Below are 19840 nucleotides of genomic sequence, written 5' to 3' on the forward strand. Positions count from 1 at the left end.
GACTATCAAACGGAGTGAGCGTCCCTACCATCGATGCCGCCATGACGCAGCCCGTGCTGGCTGCTTTGTCTGGGAAGGGTAGCCGGAAGATCTGCGCCGTCAGGCATACTTTTAAGCAACGTCTTATGTGCTCGCCAGTTTCCTCGTCGCCAATGTAGTAATTTCTCAATAAGGACACCCAGGCATTCCTGTAGAATTAGTCTTCTTTACTACACACCATATGTCTTCCAACAACACCACGTTTTTCTACCGCCACCTGCCTAACCAACCACAGGCTAATTAACCACCCTCTATTGCCCCCTACAGGACATCTATAACCACATACTCCATCTACTACAGAAACAGCTGATATGGAATTCCATGATAAGTCGCATTATTTGTAGTAATAATAATCAATACTTTATTGATCCCCGTGGGGAAATTGTCTTTTTTATACCTCTCTCAACTTGCTCTTTTGTAGAGTAAGCTGTCTGCAAAGGGCAGCCACCTGTTAGGGCACCCAGGGAGCTGGGGGTTAAGGGCCTTGCTCAAGGAGCCACTGACATGCTGAGGCTGGGTTTGAACCGGTGACCCTCTGATTACAAGCACACAGGCTTAGTGCACTGAGTCATATGGGGTCTGCTGTCATATGCTGGCTGTGGAAAAATAATACCTGCTTTTGTGTCTAGTAGAATAGATTACTGTTATCCCCTCTTGTCTGGTCTGCCTAAGAAATCTATTTCACATCTACAATGGGCCGAGAATGCTGCTGCCGGAGGGTTAACACGCACCAGGCACAGGGATCACATCACACCTGCTCTCACATCCCTGCACTGGCTTCCTCTGGCTTCTAGGACTGATTTTAAAGTTTATTTGTTAATTTGTAAATATGTACGTGATTTTGCTCTGTCCTACATCAGTAACATGACTGTAAGGTATGTCCCAGGCAGGTCGCTCAGACCATCTGGCAGTAATTTACTGATTATCCCTAAAACCCGACTGGGGAGGGAGGGGGCAGCTTTTAGTCACTATGGGCTCAAACTCTGGAACCTTCTCCCAGAGAACCTGAGAGCTACTGAATGTCTTAGTACTTTCAAAACTAGGCTGAAAACGCATCATTTCACCACTGCATATAATAATCTATGATAATCAGTTGTTTTATTATGTTATGCATTTATTATTATCAGTTATTGTGGGGGGGGTTGCTCCCCCCAGAAGACATAGGGGCTAGAGGCCGCTTTGAAGGAGGGGCCCCTACAGAGATCATAGGTGGTTAAAGTGCTTTATGGTGGTATTTGGTTGATTCCTGTTTTGGGCCACATATTCATGTCCTCGTGTTTAACTGGCTCTTATTCTTTTATAAAATTAGACAAATCTTTATAACAAACCTATTTTATTATGTGTTTATGTGTTTTCTATTGATCCAACAAAGATAAATTATTATTTTTATTTTTTTTATTATCTCTTTAAAGCACCATTTCTCTGGAATATGCGCTCATTTTAGCATGTCCCAAATGTAATGTATTCAACTTCCTCAGTAAATATAAACTATAAAATTATAAAAAACCAAAACGTATTTTTTTTATTATTTTGATAGACTAGGGTATACTACCTTTAGAGAAAGAAACAAATCTGGTGAAACTTATTTTGTTTTCTGTAATTATATAATATATTATATGTCCCCACATTCGTTTTCCACCCTGTTAACCTCTAGTTTCTTGGCTCCCTAAAAAGATTACAAATCCATGCAGCCATTTGCAGGAAGTGACATAATTTGTGTTTGGGGGGAAATTCAACTGGAAGACTAAGGTAAGCTTTAACTGTCACTCTCTCCTGTATTTTTCTCAATTTTATATTACACACCGGTTTGAGGCACCCTTAAATTTCCACCCTGTTAGTATATATTATGGGAATTATTTATTGGAAAAAATATTTTTTAAAACATGTTAAAAATAGCTATTTAAATGCTGATCAGCTGTAGAGTGTGCGCTAGCTAAATGTTGCTCACTCAAAGAGCTAGAGCTAAATTAGCTAGAAATATTCCACCATGTTAGGTTCCACCCTGTTAGGCTATGTATGGGATATGCAGCCTACTGAGTAGAAATTGTATACAGTATAAGAATATTTATTATTTTTATTAAAATGACTTTATTATTTGAGTGTATTTCTTGTGTATGATAATGAATAATAATGGTATAATCAAAAAGTATTATTATTATTATTATATTAGTGTATTTCTTAATAATTTATGTTACTACAGTGGTATTATTATTAGTGCTGTCAAACGATTAATTTTTTTTTATCAGATTAATCACAGGGTTGCTGTGGATTAATTTCGATTAATCACGATTAAATATAAATTTTTCATCTATATGAATCGCATTTCATTTTGCATGAGCAAACAGACTCAAGAAAAAAGGGAATATATATGCACTTAACATGTTTATTGAACATCTTGAACACGAGTCGGATGCATTCCATCTGCCACAGAAGTGCAATACCATGGACCCATATCAAAAAGCAAGATTTTTTGCTTAGCCGGACAACTTGTCGGATTTAAGGTACCTCAGTTTAAATGGTCTTTATCTTCGTTCACTTACAATTAGCCCGAACTACTGTAAATCCGACAAATAATCCGACTAATCATGAAATCCAATTCTAGCCCGGTTAATTGGCATTGTTAGGAATATCAGTTGATAACACATTATGTGCGGTGTTTTACGTATAAAACTCCGTAGCAACACGTCCACAGATAAGTTGGATGGTATAGTGTGTGCGACCGATTTAATGAGCCACAAATGAGAAGTAGTGCTTAAACAGTATAAAACTACAACTTTCCCTTCTGTTGATAAAAGGCGCAGCCATCTTAGATTCTGAACTCGGGATCCTCTGTGCTGCTCCGAGATATCTCTCGGATCTCCGAGAAACGGGAGCGTACATATCGTCACTTCCGGCATCAAAACTCGGAATCCGACTCGGAATACGAGTTCCCAGGGCAAATGGAATGCACCAAAACTGCCCGAAATGAGTTGACGGAGACAGTTCATGGATTTTTTGTCATTCTGCGCTGCAGATGGGTTAATTGCATTAAAAATTTTAATCAGATTCATCATGATGATGGATTAATCCCCATTAACCCGTTAATTTTGACAGCTCTAATTATTATTATTATTATTATTTTTATTTTCATTTTTATTTTCATTATCATTATTAGTTGTAGTAGTAGTATTGTTGTTGTGAATCTGAATCTACTTGTTAAGAGGCCGACTCGGTTCCACCCTGTTATATTCTATTCCACCCTGTTAGCCAATGATTTAAAAAAATATTCTAATCGCAACAGTAAGTGTTTGGTATATTTGTATATTGTTTTGGTAAATGAGGGACATATAATGCATCTACATATACTTTGATTTCTAATTAATAAAATTCCTCATACCAGACAACAAAATGGGGACAAAAAATGCACAGATTCCATTATTCTGACATTGTACTCTTCATAAAATTAAAACTGTAAATGCTACAAGAATGAAACTTTTATCATAGCACAAGGGACACATTGTATCCCAGAAAAGTTCAGTATTGCTTGACTTGTACATTATTTAAACTCTGTGATTACCATATACATGTCCCTAACAGGGTGGAAAACGTCCCATAATTGTAATATTTTCAACCCCTGAGCTTGGCAAACATGCATTCCTCATAGCTAAGTATGGTATAGTCCTGACAAAATGTTTAAACCATAAAATACAATCATTCCAATTTTCAGAAAACAGACAGCCAAATATGTGATCCAAAACAGGAATCCCCCATTTTATTATTTTTTATTTATTTGTTTTATATATGTATATGAGTTGGGAAGCTCAAAATTCCCACCAGAAAGCTGCACTAGAATGGCTGAGATTCTGGGTGCTGGTTCGAAGATAGAAGTTGGTGATGTAACAATACTGAACTTACAAGAATGGCGAACGCACGGTTACTGCAAGGGACAATGCTAGTGAAATTCTGTACTATAATAGCGACGTTTCTTTTTTACTGCTTCAGAAACTTAGGCTAGAGCGCTGAACTGAAAGGAAATCATGAATCCTTCTGTTATCTTGCCTTGTATGTAGCCTAAGCGCGTTTCCCCAGCAAAGGTGATAATCGCCAGTTAGTCACTGTCAGATATTGATACCAGGATACTTGTCTGATTACGCTGATTACCGATAATATCGTCATAACACCCTGACCTAATTGGTGATTTGACATGTTCCCAAATATAACAATATAAGGCAAAAAGGATTTTACTCATGGGATCAGGAATCCAAGTGCCAGTCGCTGCTGCATTAGCTCCTTTCAGTGATGCGTGTCGAGTGTAGGGACACATGGCGGAAAGATGGCTGAGGACTGCACTGGAAGCACTGGTCTGACTGTTATGGGAGGGTTCATGTCCATCTTGCTGTCCATGTGTTACAATATATCCTGTGATTTTTGGCTACAGCTTGTACTTAATGTTTTTACCTCTAGTTTTGAGCTAAGATGCACTGACTCACAATTAGTGATCATATGACTGCAGCAAATTGCCAGGATACACAGTACACTCTGCAGACTATAATTCATTTTGAAATGTAAGCTGTGCTGCTAATTATATTGAAAACAAATGCTTATTGTAATGTTTTGTATTTAGCTAATGTGTAGGATCTGTATATGTCTGTGTCTTAAAGTGTTTTCTGTTTCAGGCTGAATAGGTGTGATCTCATAGATCAACACTGTGAAGTGTTGATTTCAGCTCTAAGATCAAATTCTTCCCCTCTGAGAGACCTGGACCTGAGCAACAATGACCTGCAGGATTCAGGAGTGAAGCTGCTCTCTACTGGACTGGGGGATTCACACTGTAAACTGGAGATACTGAGGTCAGTATAAAATTGCTGCCCGACCTCGGATCTGGGCTCACATACCATGAAACCATCAATTTCTTTGTACTTTCACTGTAATTTATGTTTCAAAACACAATTCCAGTTGTTTCAGGCAGTGGGCAGTTTTAATGTAGTGTGGTATGAGTTTAAAGACATTGAGGCAGCTATAGGTGACTGGATTAAAGCCTCAGTGAGGCAGACTTTATTAAAAAATAAAAATGACGACCGGAAGAGGAAAGTTTGGGGCGGCTGGTGGCAGTCAGCGTCCGCATTGAGAGTCGGCATCTCCTGGGTGTGAGAGAAGAGAGACGTGAGGGACACACCGCTGTCTGTTCCCAGGTGAGGTGGGAGGAGAGAAAACAAAACAAAAAGAGCGGATGGCAGGATAACACAGAGCAGCCGGTGTTTGGGGTCACAGGTGTACCATCGTGATTGTCACACTGGCGGAGACGGCGAGCCGGGAAGCAGGCAATCGGAGCCGTAAATAAGGACTGACGGGGTTTATTAGGAGCGGACTGACGGACAACGAACTGCACATGACAATACAATGACAGATCTGGGGTACACTGACTTAGACTAAATACAAGAGACAGGCTAAGGGTAACGAATCACAGGTGAGAACAATCAGGGAATCACACGAGGTGGGCGTGGCACACATCGGGAGCTGACGGAGCGGGGCGTGACAGAACCCCCCCCCAAAGGCGCATACACCGGGCGCGCCCGAGAGGAGGCGACGGACAGGACCGGGGAACAGGACCTGGAAGACAAGAACAAAACCATCAACGAGACCAGGGAAACAGGACAGAGACACAGAACAGAATTAGAATTAGAATTTAGTGATCAGTGGTCATTGTCAACACACCACAGCACACAGTGCGCAACAACGAAATGTGACCTCTGCATTTGACCCATATGTGACTTTCGTGACATAGCAGGGGGCAGCTAATTCAGCGCCCGGGGAGCAGTGCTTGGGGACGGTACCTTGCTCAGGGTACCTCAGTGGTGACTTGCTGGTGGGGGATTCGAACCTGCAATCTTTCAATTACAAGTGCGCTACCCTAACCATCAAGGAACAAAGACGAGAAAAACGACAAGACCCGACAGAGGACAGGGAACGCAGACAGGCAGACAGAAAAGGGCAACACGGAGGGAACACCCACAGGCGACACGAAGGGGCCAGGAGTGAACAGAGGAGGAACAGAGGGACGAGGAACAGACACAGGCGGGACAAAGGGAGGAGGAGCAGACAGGGGAGACCAGACAGGAACGGAAGGGGGACAAAGGGGAGCCCGAGGGAGCCCAGGCGGGCGACAGGCAGCGGCCGGAGGGGCCGCAGGCGAGAGGGAGAAGGGAGCAGAAGGGGACCACCCAGGGGCCAAGGGAACGGGACGAGGGAGTGACGGAGGGGACACGGAGGGAGCAGGAGGGAACACCGGTGCAGGCAGGCAGGAGAGGGAAGTCGCAGCAGGCGGAGGCACAGCCGGAGCCGGGGAAGGCGCCGTCCGACGCCAAGCCGGAGCAGGGGGGCCCGGAGGCGGCCGACACGGAGCCGGAGGCGGGACCGAGGACCGGCACCGAGGATCCAGGGGGGGACCCGGCGGAGACCGCCGACCCCGAGGCGCAGGACCCGCAGGCAGCCACCGAGCCACAGCTAGGGGCCGAACGGGCGAGCCAGGGGGCAGGGCGGGCGGGACCCAGACCCGATGCCTATGTCCCCGTCCCTTACGGGACACCGAAAGGCGGGTTCCTGGGGGGTGTCGGCCTCGCTGAGGCAAAGGCGAGGGAGTCAAGAGGGAGGTGCCCGAGGGTGTAGGCTTGGGCAGAGCAAGGGGCGTGGCCGCAGGCGGTGCAGCTGGAGCCGCGGCCAGGACAGGAGCGGTGGCCTCAGGCAGAGCCGCAGGCAGGACAAGAGTGGCGGCCTCAGGCAGGGCCGCGGGTGTGTGGCCAGCAGGGGGCGCCGCAGCGGGCACCTCAGGCAGAACGGTGTCCTCAGCTGCAGGCACGGGAGTCACTGGGGGCGCAGCTGCAGGCACGGAAGTCACTGGGGGCGCAGCTGCAGGCACAGAAGTCACTGGGGGCACAGCTGCCGCAGGGAGAGCGGTGGCAGCTGCAGGGACAGCAGGCGGGTCAGGCAGGATAGGCGGGTCAGGCTGTGCCACTGGCAGCGCGGCAGCAGCAGGCGGTGCCGCGGGCAGATCGGCTGCGGCAGCAGCAGGCGGTGCCGCGTGCAGGTCCGGAGCAGGCAGGCCCGGCACGGGCGTCAGGAGGGGAGCCAAGCGACTAGGTGCTGCCCCTTTAAGGGCTGTAGAGACCCGGGATATAGCGTCTGTTATGGCGCGTATGCCGCCGTGCCCCAGATGCTCCGCCCGATAAAAATAAGCCTCTAACGGAGGCGGCTGCTCGCCGTGGAAGCTGGCTAGGCAGGCAGCGGCGGTGTCATCCCAGGCGGGGGGGAGAATCGGACGCAGCTTCTCCCGATGCGCAGCAGGGCAAGCGGCAGAAAGAGAGACGGACCTGATGGAGAGCTCGTCTGCTGCGTCCTCCTGTCGGTTCCCTCGCCTCCTTCTCCTTCTGCGTGCTGGCACTGCCAATCCAGGCACCTCGGGTGCCAGCTTCGGTCGCCGGTCAGCGTCCGGCCAATACAGGTAGATCTGCCTACAGCCGGTGCGCCGGTGAAGTGCCTGGTCCGTGTTTAGGGAGATCTGTCATTCTGTCATACTGGTGGATACGGCGAGCTGGAAAGCAGGCAATCGGAGCCGTAAATAAGGACTGACGGGGTTTATTAGGAGCGGACTGACAGACAACAAACTGCACATGACAATACAATGACAGATCTGGGGTACACTGACTTAGACACGGACTAAATACAAGAGACAGGCTAAGGGTAACGAATCACAGGTGAGAACAATCAGGGAATCACACGAGGTAATGAGGTGGGCATGGCACACATCGGGAGCGGACGGAGCGGGGCGTGACAGTGATGATGGTTTGGTTTGGAAATGAAATGCTCATTTATGGCCGTTAATCAACAGTGACTTCAGGAATGTCAGATTAAAAGCTGAGCTTCAGTGAGTAGTGTAGGATCACTGTGTTAGAGTTATATCTTTGCAGACAAGCAGCTGCTAAACCCCTGAAAGCCAACCATTGCTGCTGGTCTCTCCCTCACTTTATACAGCTAATTACATGCAAATAGGCAGCTCTGGAAAACAATGTTTTCCTTTCTGCAGGCTGTCAGGCTGTAGAGTCAGAAAAGAAGGCTGTTCTTCCCTGGCTTCAGCTTTGAGGTCAAAGCCCTCACACCTGAGAGACCTGGACCTGATCAACAATGACCTGCAGGATTCAGGAGTGAAGCTGCTCTCTACTGGACTGGGGGATTCACACTGTAAACTGGAGATACTGAGGTCAGTATTACTGGATATTCCGCACTGCAAGCTAGAAATACTGAGGTCACTATTACTGGGTATTCCAAACTGTAAACTGGAGATACTGAGGTCAGTATTACTGGGTATTCCACACTGCAAACTGGAGATACTGAGGTCACTATTACTGGGTATTCCACACTGTTAACTGAAGATACTGAGTTCATTATTGCTGGGTATTAACTAAGGAATAGCTTATTAGCTAAGGAAAAAGGAGGAGGTGGCCTGCTTTCTCTTAGAGACTAAACTGTATGTCTTGAAATGTTTATAGGAGCAGTCACATTTATTTAATCCCTGTAATGATGAGGTGATATTCATTGGGGAGTTTCTGTCTGTCTCTCTGCAGGCTGTCAGGCTGTAAAGTCACAGAAGAAGGCTGTTCTTCCCTGGCTTCAGCTTTGAGGTCAAAGCCCTCACTCCTGAGAGACCTGGACCTGAGCAACAATGACTTGCAGGATTCAGGAGTGAAGCTGCTCTCTACTGGACTTGGAGATTCACACTGTAAACTGGAGATACTGAGGTCAGTATTACTGGATATTCCGCACTGCAAGCTAGAGATACTGAGGTCACTATTACTGGGTATTCCCAACTGTAAACTGGAGATACTGAGGTCAGTATTACTGGGTATTCCACACTGCAAACTGGAAATACTGAGGTCACTATTACTGGGTATTCCACACTGTTACCTGAAGATACTGAGTTCATTATTGCTGGGTATTAACTAAGGAATAGCTCATTAGCTAAGGAAAGGGAGGAGGTGGCCTGCTTTCTCTTAGAGACTAAACTGTATGTCTTTAAATATTTATAGGAGCAGTCACATCTATTTAATCCCTGTAATGATGAGGTGATATTCATTTGGGAGTTTATGTCTGTCTCTCTGCAGGCTGTCAGGCTGTAGAGTCACAGAAGAAGGCTGTTCTTCCCTGGCTTCAGCTTTGAGGTCAAAGCCCTCACACCTGAGAGACCTGGACCTGAGCAACAATGACCTGCAGGATTCAGGAGTGAAGCTGCTCTCTACTGGACTTGGAGATTCACACTGTAAACTGGAGATACTGAGGTCAGTATTACTGGGTAATCCGCACTGCAAGCTAGAGATTATGAGGTCACTATTACTGGGTATTGCACACTGTAAACTGGAGAAACTGAGGTCAGTATTACTGGGTATCCCACATTGTAAATTGGACATAATGAGGTTAGTCTTGTTTGTCAGGTCAAATAGTAAAATGGTATTTCACAATGACACTGCAACTGGAACACAGATTAAACCTCAGGCCACAAGTATTTGACAGTACAACTGAGATAGTACTCCACGCTGTAAATGGGAGATACTGAGGTCAGTATTACTTAGTATTCCATGCTGTAAACTGCAATTATTTAAATATTTATCAGACCAGACACATTTGCTTAAAACTAATACTTTTAATGTTGAGATGATATTGTTTATTGGAGAGTTTTTGTCTGTCTCTCTGCAGGCTGTCAGGTTGTAGAGTCACAGAAGAAGGCTGTTCTTCCCTGGCTTCATCTCTGAGGTCAAACCCCTCACACCTGAGAGAGCTGGATCTGAGCTACAATCACCCAGGAGACTCAGGAGTGAAGCTGCTCTCTGCTGTACTGGAGGATCCCAGCTGTAAACTGGAGAAGCTGAAGTAAGTACAGAGTGTGTGTCTGACACGATACAGATACTTATGCATGTATGTGAAGAAAAGGCACCAATAAATAAATGGATGCAGCAGTACTATGTCATTCTGCTTCTCCTGTAGTGTGGACCACTGTGGAGAGTGCAGGACCAGACCAGGCTTACAGAAATGTAAGTGCTTTTGCATGTTTTTATTAATAATGCCATTAATACTATGTTATGGTTGTAATCACATAATTGTTGTGATGAGTGTGGCTTTTTGTACTGTGTGTAGATGGATTTCCATGTTTGTGTTTAGGTGAGTTTCTGTGTGTCATTTTAGACAACATCCAAATGAGAAAAACAAAACATCAAAATCTTCACCTAAAACACTAATTTATTTAATAGTTTTTAAAAATACTTGGACTCTCTCCTCAAGTACAAAATGTGAATTTGCATTTTTACAGGGTGGTTCTGGAACACTCCTTAATAATCATGAGAGAATTTGTCTGATTGGCCACTGAATGCGTTAAACCAGGGGTGCCCAAATCCTGTCCTGGAGGGCCAGAGCCCTGCACATTATTGGGTTTCCCCTCATTTAACACACCTGATTCACCTGCTTGTGCTAATTACCACACAGCTCTTAAGCTGAATCATTTATGGTGGAACAGGGAAAGAACTAAGCTACACTGGGCTCTAGCCTTCCAGGACTGGATTTGGGCACTCCTGCCTTAGGTAGAAAAAGCTGGCAGCGCATATCGATGTTCACTGGCCAATCAGGTAGTGCAACGCTCATAAATATTAATGAGCCAGCCAATCATGTAGGGCTTCGCTCATGAATATTAATAAGATTTCCCGAACCACGGTGCTAAAAGAAACTTGGCTCCCAGGACACACCGGATGTGCGGCGAAAAATATCGAATTCCATTTTGGCGCCCATGTTAACAAATTAGCGCGGCCACGTGCCTGCACGAGATGCGGGGCTCACGCCTCGCGGAGGCGGGGCTGCATCTAGAGTCAAGCAGTTCTCTACGGAAGCCTATTGCATTCATCTGAAAAAAGTTTTGTTTTTCCCAATTAATGACATAACCTTTCTGTTTTTCATGATGCACGATCTGTGTAGTTTAATCTGCTTTTGTTGATGGTTTGTAGACGGTATTATCATTAGTTTGCCGACTTTGCGCGGCACCTATTCCGTCCTGCTTGACACTATGAGTAGATACAGTATGACATACTTCATGGAAATAAGCCAATGCATGTGAAATGCATTCAGACCGGCTTTGCTGTGACTAAAGACCATGTCAGACAATCGCTGCAAATACTGGATCCTATTGTAGTGCAACTCCAGCGCCGGAAGCACCTTCGGAGGCGTTTGTATCAGATCCCAGGTCCAAACCTTTAATAAATATCACTTTATTTAATACTATTACTTAAATATTCTTTTATTGATGGCCATTTTCAAAGGTAAACTCCCTGTAGAAAGACAGAGCAGCAAGGCTCCGCATGCGCCGGCTATAGAGGTTAGAAGGAAAGACACTAACTTTAGTATTAATATCTGGTGCCGTTTTGTGGTAAATATGCTTGTGATGAATATGTCTGATGAATGTCGCTGCTTTGTAATTTTATTTACCCGTAATTAAGCTGCTAGTTTAGCTCGCGCAGCATCTTCCCGCCGGCGTCGTGCGCCGTCCGACATTTCCTGAGCTATTTCATAAACATCAATTCCTGTTTCGTTCGGGGAAGCTGTGCTGTTTTTATACAGAAACATAAGTACAGGCTGCCTGATGGTATTAATAATTCTTCCTCCTGCCTACAGACTCCTGCCAGCTGACGCTGGACCTCAACACAGCAAACAGACTCCTGTCTCTGTCAGGGGGGAACAGGAAGGTGACATGGGGGGCAAAGCAGCCATATCCTGATCATCCAGAGAGATTTGACTGGCCCCAAGTTCTATGCAGACAGAGTCTGACTGGCCGCTGTTACTGGGAGGCTGAGTGGGATGGAGATGATGCCTGGATGGGAGTGACTTATAAAGGGATCAGGAGGAAAGATGGGAGGGACTGTTGGCTTGGAAACAATGACAAGTCATGGAGTCTATCCTGTTATCCTGACAGATACTCTATCCTGTGCAATAAGAAACGGACTCTGATACCCATACGGCCCAGAGGCTCCCGCAGAGTAGGAGTGTATCTGGACTGGGGGGCTGGTGCTCTGTCCTTCTACAGAGTCTCCTCTGATGGACTGACCCTCCTGCACAGATTCACCTCCTCATTCACTGAGCCCCTCTATCCAGCGTTTGGTGTTTATGAAAAATCCTCAGTGTCGCTGTGACGTGTTGCTGGTTTTCCTGGCAAAAGGGTAAAATCTCTGCTTTTTAACCTTTAATCTTTTTTTGTATGTTTGACAAAAATAAGGTTTTCTCTGACTAAAATGTAACTAAATGTAATCCTGATGACTGGGGGGGCTTTCCCCCTCCCCTGTATATGTACATTTTATATATTTATGTCTATTTACTGTATTTCCTCCCTGTACAACGACAATAAAGGCTTTCTGTTCTGTCCAATTAATGTCCTGCTTCAGCGTCACCCAAAGCATAACCGAGTAACATAATGAAACCACAGTCTGGTGGATTAAGTGAAATAAAAAAATCAAAAAAACTTTACTGCTGCAGCTGAACTTATTTAACACAATGACACTCAATCAATGTATATAATAATCATTTAACTGGAGCCATAACAGAAACAAAAAACATTGAAACCATAAAATTATATAATGTCACTACCCTGGTTCAGTGGATTAAAGTTAATAAAATTAATAAAATTATTAATTTATTTTATTAAATAATTAAACTTGTTTTATGAAACAATTATTAATAATTAAGATTAAAGTACTATATATATATATATATATATATATATATATATATATATATATATACACTCACCTAAAGGATTATTAGGAACACCATACTAATACAGTGTTTGACCCCCTTTCGCCTTCAGAACTGCCTTAATTCTATGTGGCATTGATTCAACAAGGTGCTGAAAGCATTCTTTAGAAATGTTGGCCCATATTGATAGGATAGCATCTTGCAGTTGATGGAGATTTGTGGGATGCACATCCAGGGCACGAAGCTCCCGTTCCACCACATCCCAAAGATGCTTTATTGGGTTGAGATCTGGTGACTGTGGGGGCCATTTTAGTACAGTGAACTCATTGTCATGTTCAAGAAACCAATTTGAAATGATTCGAGCTTTGTGACATGGTGCATTATCCTGCTGGAAGTAGCCATCAGAGGATGGGTACATGGTAGTCATAAAGGGATGGACATGGTCAGAAACAATGCTCAGGTAGGCTGTGGCATTTAAACGATGCCCAATTGGCACTAAGGGGCCTAAAGTGTGCCAAGAAAACATCCCCCACACCATTACACCACCACCACCAGCCTGCACAGTGGTAACAAGGCATGATGGATCCATGTTCTCATTCTGTTTACGCCAAATTCTGACTCTACCATTTGAATGTCTCAACAGAAATCGAGACTCATCAGACCAGGCAACATTTTTCCAGTCTTCAACTGTCCAATTTTGGTGAGCTCGTGCAAATTGTAGCCTCTTTTTCCTATTTGTAGTGGGGATGAGTGGTACCCGGTGGGGTCTTCTGCTGTTGTAGCCCATCCGCCTCAAGGTTGTGCGTGTTGTGGCTTCACAAATGCTTTGCTGCATACCTCGGTTGTAACGAGTGGTTATTTCAGTCAAAGTTGCTCTTCTATCAGCTTGAATCAGTCGGCCCATTCTCCTCTGACCTCTAGCATCAACAAGGCATTTTCGCCCACAGGACTGCCGCATACTGGATGTTTTTCCCTTTGCACACTATTCTTTGTAAACTGAGCAGATTGTGAAATACTCAGACCGGCCCGTCTGGCACCAACAACCATGCCACGCTCAAAATTGCTTAAATCACCTTTCTTTCCCATTCTGACATTCACTTTGGAGTTCAGGAGATTGTCTTGACCAGGACCACACCCCTAAATGCATTGAAGCAACTGCCATGTGATTGGTTGATTAGATAATTGCATTAATGAGAAATTGAACAGGTGTTCCTAATAATCCTTTAGGTGAGTGTATATACTGTATATATATATATATATATATAGAGAGAGAGAGAGAGAGAGACAACACACACACATACTTGTATAGAGTATGTGTACTGTGTGTGTGTGTCTGTATGCTTTAACTGGGTTTTCTCTGTGTGTGTGTGTGTGTGTGTGTGTGTGTGTGTGTGTGTGTGTTTCTGTCCTGCACTGGGGCACTGGGATCCACACTGACCACAGGGTGGGCTAACCTGTTGGCCACACCAACACCTCTTCCAGCAGTAGCCCAGCTTTCCTAGTTGGTCTCCCATCCAAGTACTGGCCAGGCCCAAAGCTGCTTCAGATGAATTACCTGGCCTGAGCTACAGGTGGTGTGGATGCTGACATCTCAAAAAGAAAGGAAGTGATTGATAAATCAATCAATTAGTTACTCGATTAACAAACAGACAAATAAACAGTATATCAAACTGTTGAAACACCTCACCATGAAATGTAGGTAATGATTAAAAACCTTAAAAATCTTTTTGTATGAGTGAGCAGGGCCAGGTGACAAATTGTTTCTGTCAGTGTTCTAGGGTTCTAGGTAGCTTTTATTAATGTTTTACATTATGTATCTTACATTTGCAATCAGTATATTGTGGAGGACACTTTACTTGAAATAACATGTATTATAAAGCTACTTTTCATGCATATTTATGCCTATAATGTCCTGGGGACAGAAATGGCTCGGATTTGGCAGAATGCCCCGAAACGGCTCGTCCATGAGAATCCTATGGCTGCGGTAACGTTAGTTGTACGGTCGATATTCAGTCTTCCGGCTGTAGTGTCATTCAGCATGTAAGCCAGGCACCTTTTAATCACAGGCTTTTCATGTCCGTGGGCAGAGATGCGCACGGATTATTTTTCATTTTTGCTGTGTGCCAAGTCTTGGTATTATCTAAGAAAAGAGGCGATCTCTGCTGTAACAAGATAGCAGTTCAGAAATTGGAGTCTATGGTGACTCTTGCACACTGTTTGGTTTTCCTTATTACTTTTCCTTATGAATATTAATTAATAGCTGAATGTTCGCATGTACACTTCACGTTCAATAGCTGGTGGTGATTGGACACAGTGCGATTATTAATGATGATGAATAAAAATCTGAAATCATCTGCAGTTTCATGATGTTAAAATCAAGTGGTGTGCATTGTGCCCCATAGATCATTGCTTATACCAGACTTTACTGAACATGTCTATATCTCATTAGGTTTAATAGTTAGTCGATGTAGGAGCCATATGTAAGTTTATATTTGTAACCATATGGTAGGTAATCCTTTTATATTTTGTACGAGTGCGCCCTCTACAGGTGGTGAGGGCACTGCCATGAAATGGAGATGATGTCACACATGGCGGGAGGAAGTGGGCCGGCAAGATACCGTCATTGACCTCAGGCCTCGGCCTCAGCCTTAGGCCTGGTCTGTTCGCTGTCCCAGGGAAGCGTCTGAAATTAAATGCCACCAGCGACGCTGCTGTTAGATTAAGGACGTGTGGAAGATTTGCATTTCTGTTTAGTAATATGTTTTTTTGCAATAAATTAAGCACTTGGCCTAGTTTTCCACTGTGATTCATTGCTTGTGTTCTTGGTCAAAATAAGTTCAGGAATAAGGTTCAAAATAACGTATCTGAAAAATAACAAAACTCCAAAGAGACCCTGAGGCCTGTAGACCAAGCAGCTGTGACACTGCCGAAGCTCCCAAACCCCCCGGCCACAGAGGATATTACCCCAGGAAGTTAAAGGGGGGAATTTAACTGCCCCACAGTCATTTCCTCCTGCTGCTGGGCCTGCTCCTGATCGGTGATATCCTCGCTTTCTGCTTCTATCGCTGCCTCTCTTCATAAGGATTATACACAGTTCACACGTACTGGGACTCGTTTTAAACTGCATTTGCGAAGACATGCTTATTTGATTTTCATTTTTGTACTTTTTTTTTTTTTTTTTTTTTTTTTTTAATACCCTCCTCCACCCCCCCTCTGCGGGGGACTACTTTATCTGTATCTATTTATTATATTATTATTATTTTATTTTTATTTTTTTTATTATTATTATTTTTTTATTTATTTTTTATTTTATTTTATATTTTTATTTACTTCCTCAAAAGAAGGAGAGGGAGGGGGGGGACAAAGGAGAAGGAGGGAAGAGAGAGAGAGGGAGAGAGAGGAATGGAAAGAAAACAGAAAAAAAACAAAAGAAAAAAAAAAAAAAACAAGGAAAAAACAAAACAGATAATCTGCTTCCATGTCTGTTGAAAAGAGAAAGACAACATACAACATCTGTACTAATCACAACGACCATCAAACGTTAAATGTTGTTGAACAGCACACACAACCAGCCTTACAACCCATGCCCAGAAACAACAGCCGATCAAGACAGTGTGTGTCCGTGAGCACCTGTGTGTACACCTGTGTGTCAGCGCGCTGGTGTTCCTAAGGTTTCTCCATGTAATTGTCTAGTAGTGTGTGTGGGGAGCCACAGCCCCGCCCACCCAGGACATGAAGTCGACACGGAGGAGGTCCGGGCCCCAGACATCCAGAGGCCCCCCAGGGCACGGGAACCCCCGGAGGACCACCGCAGGGACAATTGCAGCCCCCACCGAGAAAAGGGCAGAGGAGCGCTCCGGAGGGGGGCCATCCGGCAGCCACATCACAGGAGCCCCAGGGGGCCGTGGCGACGAGCACGCAGGCCCCGCCGGCGGCCGGCCACACCAGGGCAGACCGGACCCCGGGCCCAGAGATCCAAGGGCCCCCCCACCCCCCAGCCAGGGCCCCGACAGAGCCGGAAGGGCCAGGCCCCGGCAGGCAACCGCCGAGAGTGAGCCAGCACACACCAGAGCATCCAGCCCCGGACATCGAGAACCACCAACGCATCGGCGGCCGGGGGCCTCATCCACCAGCAGGGAGTGTGGCGGGGGGGAATAGAGCCTGAGATGTTATTTCAGGTGGAGTCTAAGACCCAACCTGACACATACGTATAGACAAACAGGCGTACACATACACAAGCATACGTTCCCACCCTCATGCACACATAAACAAATATTCACCCATTCGCCCAACATGAAGACACAGAAATGAACGCCGTACACACATTCACACTCCCCATATATACTCTATACTCCGAGATCTAGGCACCACCGCCCCCAGAGGGGCAATCCGCCTCCAGACCTCGGAGATGGATCCCTTTTTTCCTCTGGCATGGGGACAAGAAGACCACCCCGGGCCCCACAGCAGCCGAGAAGCCCACCAGCCCAGACCCCGACCGGACGGCCAGCTCCTCCCAGCCCCCGGCCCCAGATGGTGAACAGAGAACGGGGGTGTGAAAAGACCCCATGCTTCCCTCCGCCCGCTCATATGTGGTGTTGGTGCGTGTTGTTCTAAAGTGCTTTAAAACAGGGGAAGGGCATGGTGCTAACCACCCTCTGCCAATCAGCAGCTGGTGTCAGCTCGGCCCCTCCCCAGAACCCTCAATGTCTATGTGCAACTTAAAATTGAGAAGTGGGCACTGACACCAGAGATAAGGCTGAATGAACAGACCGCCCTCTGGACGCCATTCCTTGTGCCCACCCCCAAGGCCCTAAATGTATGTGTCATGAGAGAGTAAGTAATGAGAGTGTCTAAGTTGTGATGTGTGATTGAGACACAGGTGGTCACGGGGGGACAGAGGAGGAATACCTCCCCTGCATCCCAGCGACGCACCTGCACCTCAAAGCCCTATATGTGTGTTGGGGTGACGGAGCGGGAGGAGGGAAGCATTTAGGGATGGGGAGGAAAGGATCGGGGGGGGCAAAGTACCCCCCCTCTGGAGCCAGCCCCCCCGCTGACCCCCATAAGCACCCCCGTTCCCCGAAATCCACCCAGGGCGGGAGAGCCGAGGCCCATCCAGTCCGGGGGCCCAGAGCAGCGGCACCACCGGGCACCACAGAGCCCGGGGCAGCCAACCAGACCCCACCACAGAGGGGTACAGACTAATTATGCAAATAGTGGTCATGATGCAGGGTAGGCTCATCGTAGTGAACGTTATTGATTAAAGATGAAAGCAACCCGCACAGCATCAGTAAGATGTATAACAGGTACTTTTTCATTCAAATTGGCTCGCAATAGTGTTTGGCTAAAGTAGGTTTATGCAGGCAGTTTACACTCTAAACACACATATCCAAGTGATCTTTATAACAAATAAAAGTAGAATTTTTTTACATACTGAATGTGGTTTAAATGTCCAATGTCAGATGTCAAATCTAAACCTAGGACACCTTATTTAGTGCTTGTTTGTTTGTTTGTTTCATACATCTGTGAAGTATCATGTACCCATTACATTGTTTCTACCTGGAGTTTTAAACAGCATCTGAGGTCCTGATTTTATATCTCCCCTCCTAAACCAGAGCCCAATAACTAGAGACATGGAAACTGCTGTGGAGAGGATAAGACACAATAAATCACGTTTCCATGGGAACATCACCCTGCCTGTATTTTGAGACATTACAGAAACTGAAAAAAGGATGCAGTGGACAAACTTAGAAGCGGAAATGACCTGGAAGCTGCGGAGTCCTTCCTGTTCACATTTATAGAAGCAGAGGACCTTGGTATGTTTTACAGAAAGTGTGGCGACAACCTCAGAGTTCATGACATGACTGAAGCCAAAGAGTGAACCTGAATGTCAGGTACACATACCAGATCATGGCTCATTGTCTCAAAGGAGTTGTTGTTGTTTTTGTTGTTGTTATAAGTTGATCATCTGTTCGAATAAAGAAATTCTCCTTTTACAGTTGTCATGGTTTCATTTCGCCTTACAAAAAAAGTGAATTTTGTCATGGAAAGAAAAAATTCTCACAATGTCTCAAAATTAAAAACATTGTTTTCTACTCCAGTATTCCTTTCTACCTTGCCAAGAAACACAGATCATTTATTTTTGCTTTACTAACTGCAGTAAGTTTTCAGTGGCACAACCCTTTTTAAACTGAGTTAATGAAAACTAATGTAAGTGTCAGTTGATAATTCCCAGCTGTATTTGAAGGTGCAGAATACATCGAGCCAGGAATGTAACAAGTTATATAAGTTTCAGGCTTCATCGTCTTTCATACTCAGCTGTGTTTTCAGTGGCTTAGACACTCTAAGCCCTTCAGGTGCTGACGGCAAATTGCTAAATAATGCCAAATAATGTCTTGTCAATGTGTATGTGAGCAGAGTTCCCAGCTGTATTTGAAGGTGCAGAATACATTGAACCAGGCAGGTAACAAGTGACATCACTTGTAGACATGATATCCTGTCATCATGAAGTTAGTTTTCACTGCCTCAAAGCATTTAACCCCTTGAACTAATGACTGGAAATCATTACATAATGACATCCAATGTGTTTGTGAGCTTTATTCCCAGGTGGGTTTGAAGGGAAAAATCCCTTTAGTTCCTGTCTGAAATTTGTCAAAAATGTCACTCAATGTGACTATGAGTCATTCCTGGACTCCTGACTGGAAATCATCACATACTGTTACCCCTATAAGAAGTCAGTTTTGTTTAGATGTAATATTCTGTCATGAAAATGTTTAGGCCCTTGACCTTTTGTTTGGATATGGTCAAGTAATGAAAACCAATGCAAATACAAAACACAACATACCTTTTAAAGGTTAAAGAAAAATAGAATTAAGTCATGTCATTTTCAGATGTCACTTTCTATCATGCTTAAATGAATTTCCATTTAATCACAGTATTTTATTTGTGCCGGCTTCTACCTGGAAGTGTTTACATTACAGCATTCAGGTCCATTTTTCCATGGATTTTGGGCTGTGCATCAATATAAGTCACATCAATTTTAAAT

General features: G+C 44.9%; 1 protein-coding gene across 1 annotated transcript in view; it reads left to right on the plus strand.

Moving 5' to 3' along the window:
• LOC111843370 (uncharacterized) overlaps positions 1-12466 on the plus strand; it is a 34937-nt gene extending 22471 nt beyond the window's left edge. Inside the window, exons 8-14 of the mRNA XM_072703507.1 lie at positions 4695-4868; positions 8099-8272; positions 8637-8810; positions 9174-9347; positions 9763-9936; positions 10051-10097; positions 11722-12466. Coding sequence (XP_072559608.1) covers positions 4695-4868; positions 8099-8272; positions 8637-8810; positions 9174-9347; positions 9763-9936; positions 10051-10097; positions 11722-12236 — 1432 coding nt within the window. The 3' untranslated portion in view covers positions 12237-12466. The remainder of the gene's footprint in view (positions 1-4694; positions 4869-8098; positions 8273-8636; positions 8811-9173; positions 9348-9762; positions 9937-10050; positions 10098-11721) is intronic.
• The last annotated feature ends 7374 nt before the right edge of the window (positions 12467-19840 follow it).

This window comes from Paramormyrops kingsleyae, chromosome 20 (genome assembly GCF_048594095.1).
Source record: "Paramormyrops kingsleyae isolate MSU_618 chromosome 20, PKINGS_0.4, whole genome shotgun sequence".
Lineage (NCBI taxonomy): Eukaryota > Metazoa > Chordata > Actinopteri > Osteoglossiformes > Mormyridae > Paramormyrops > Paramormyrops kingsleyae.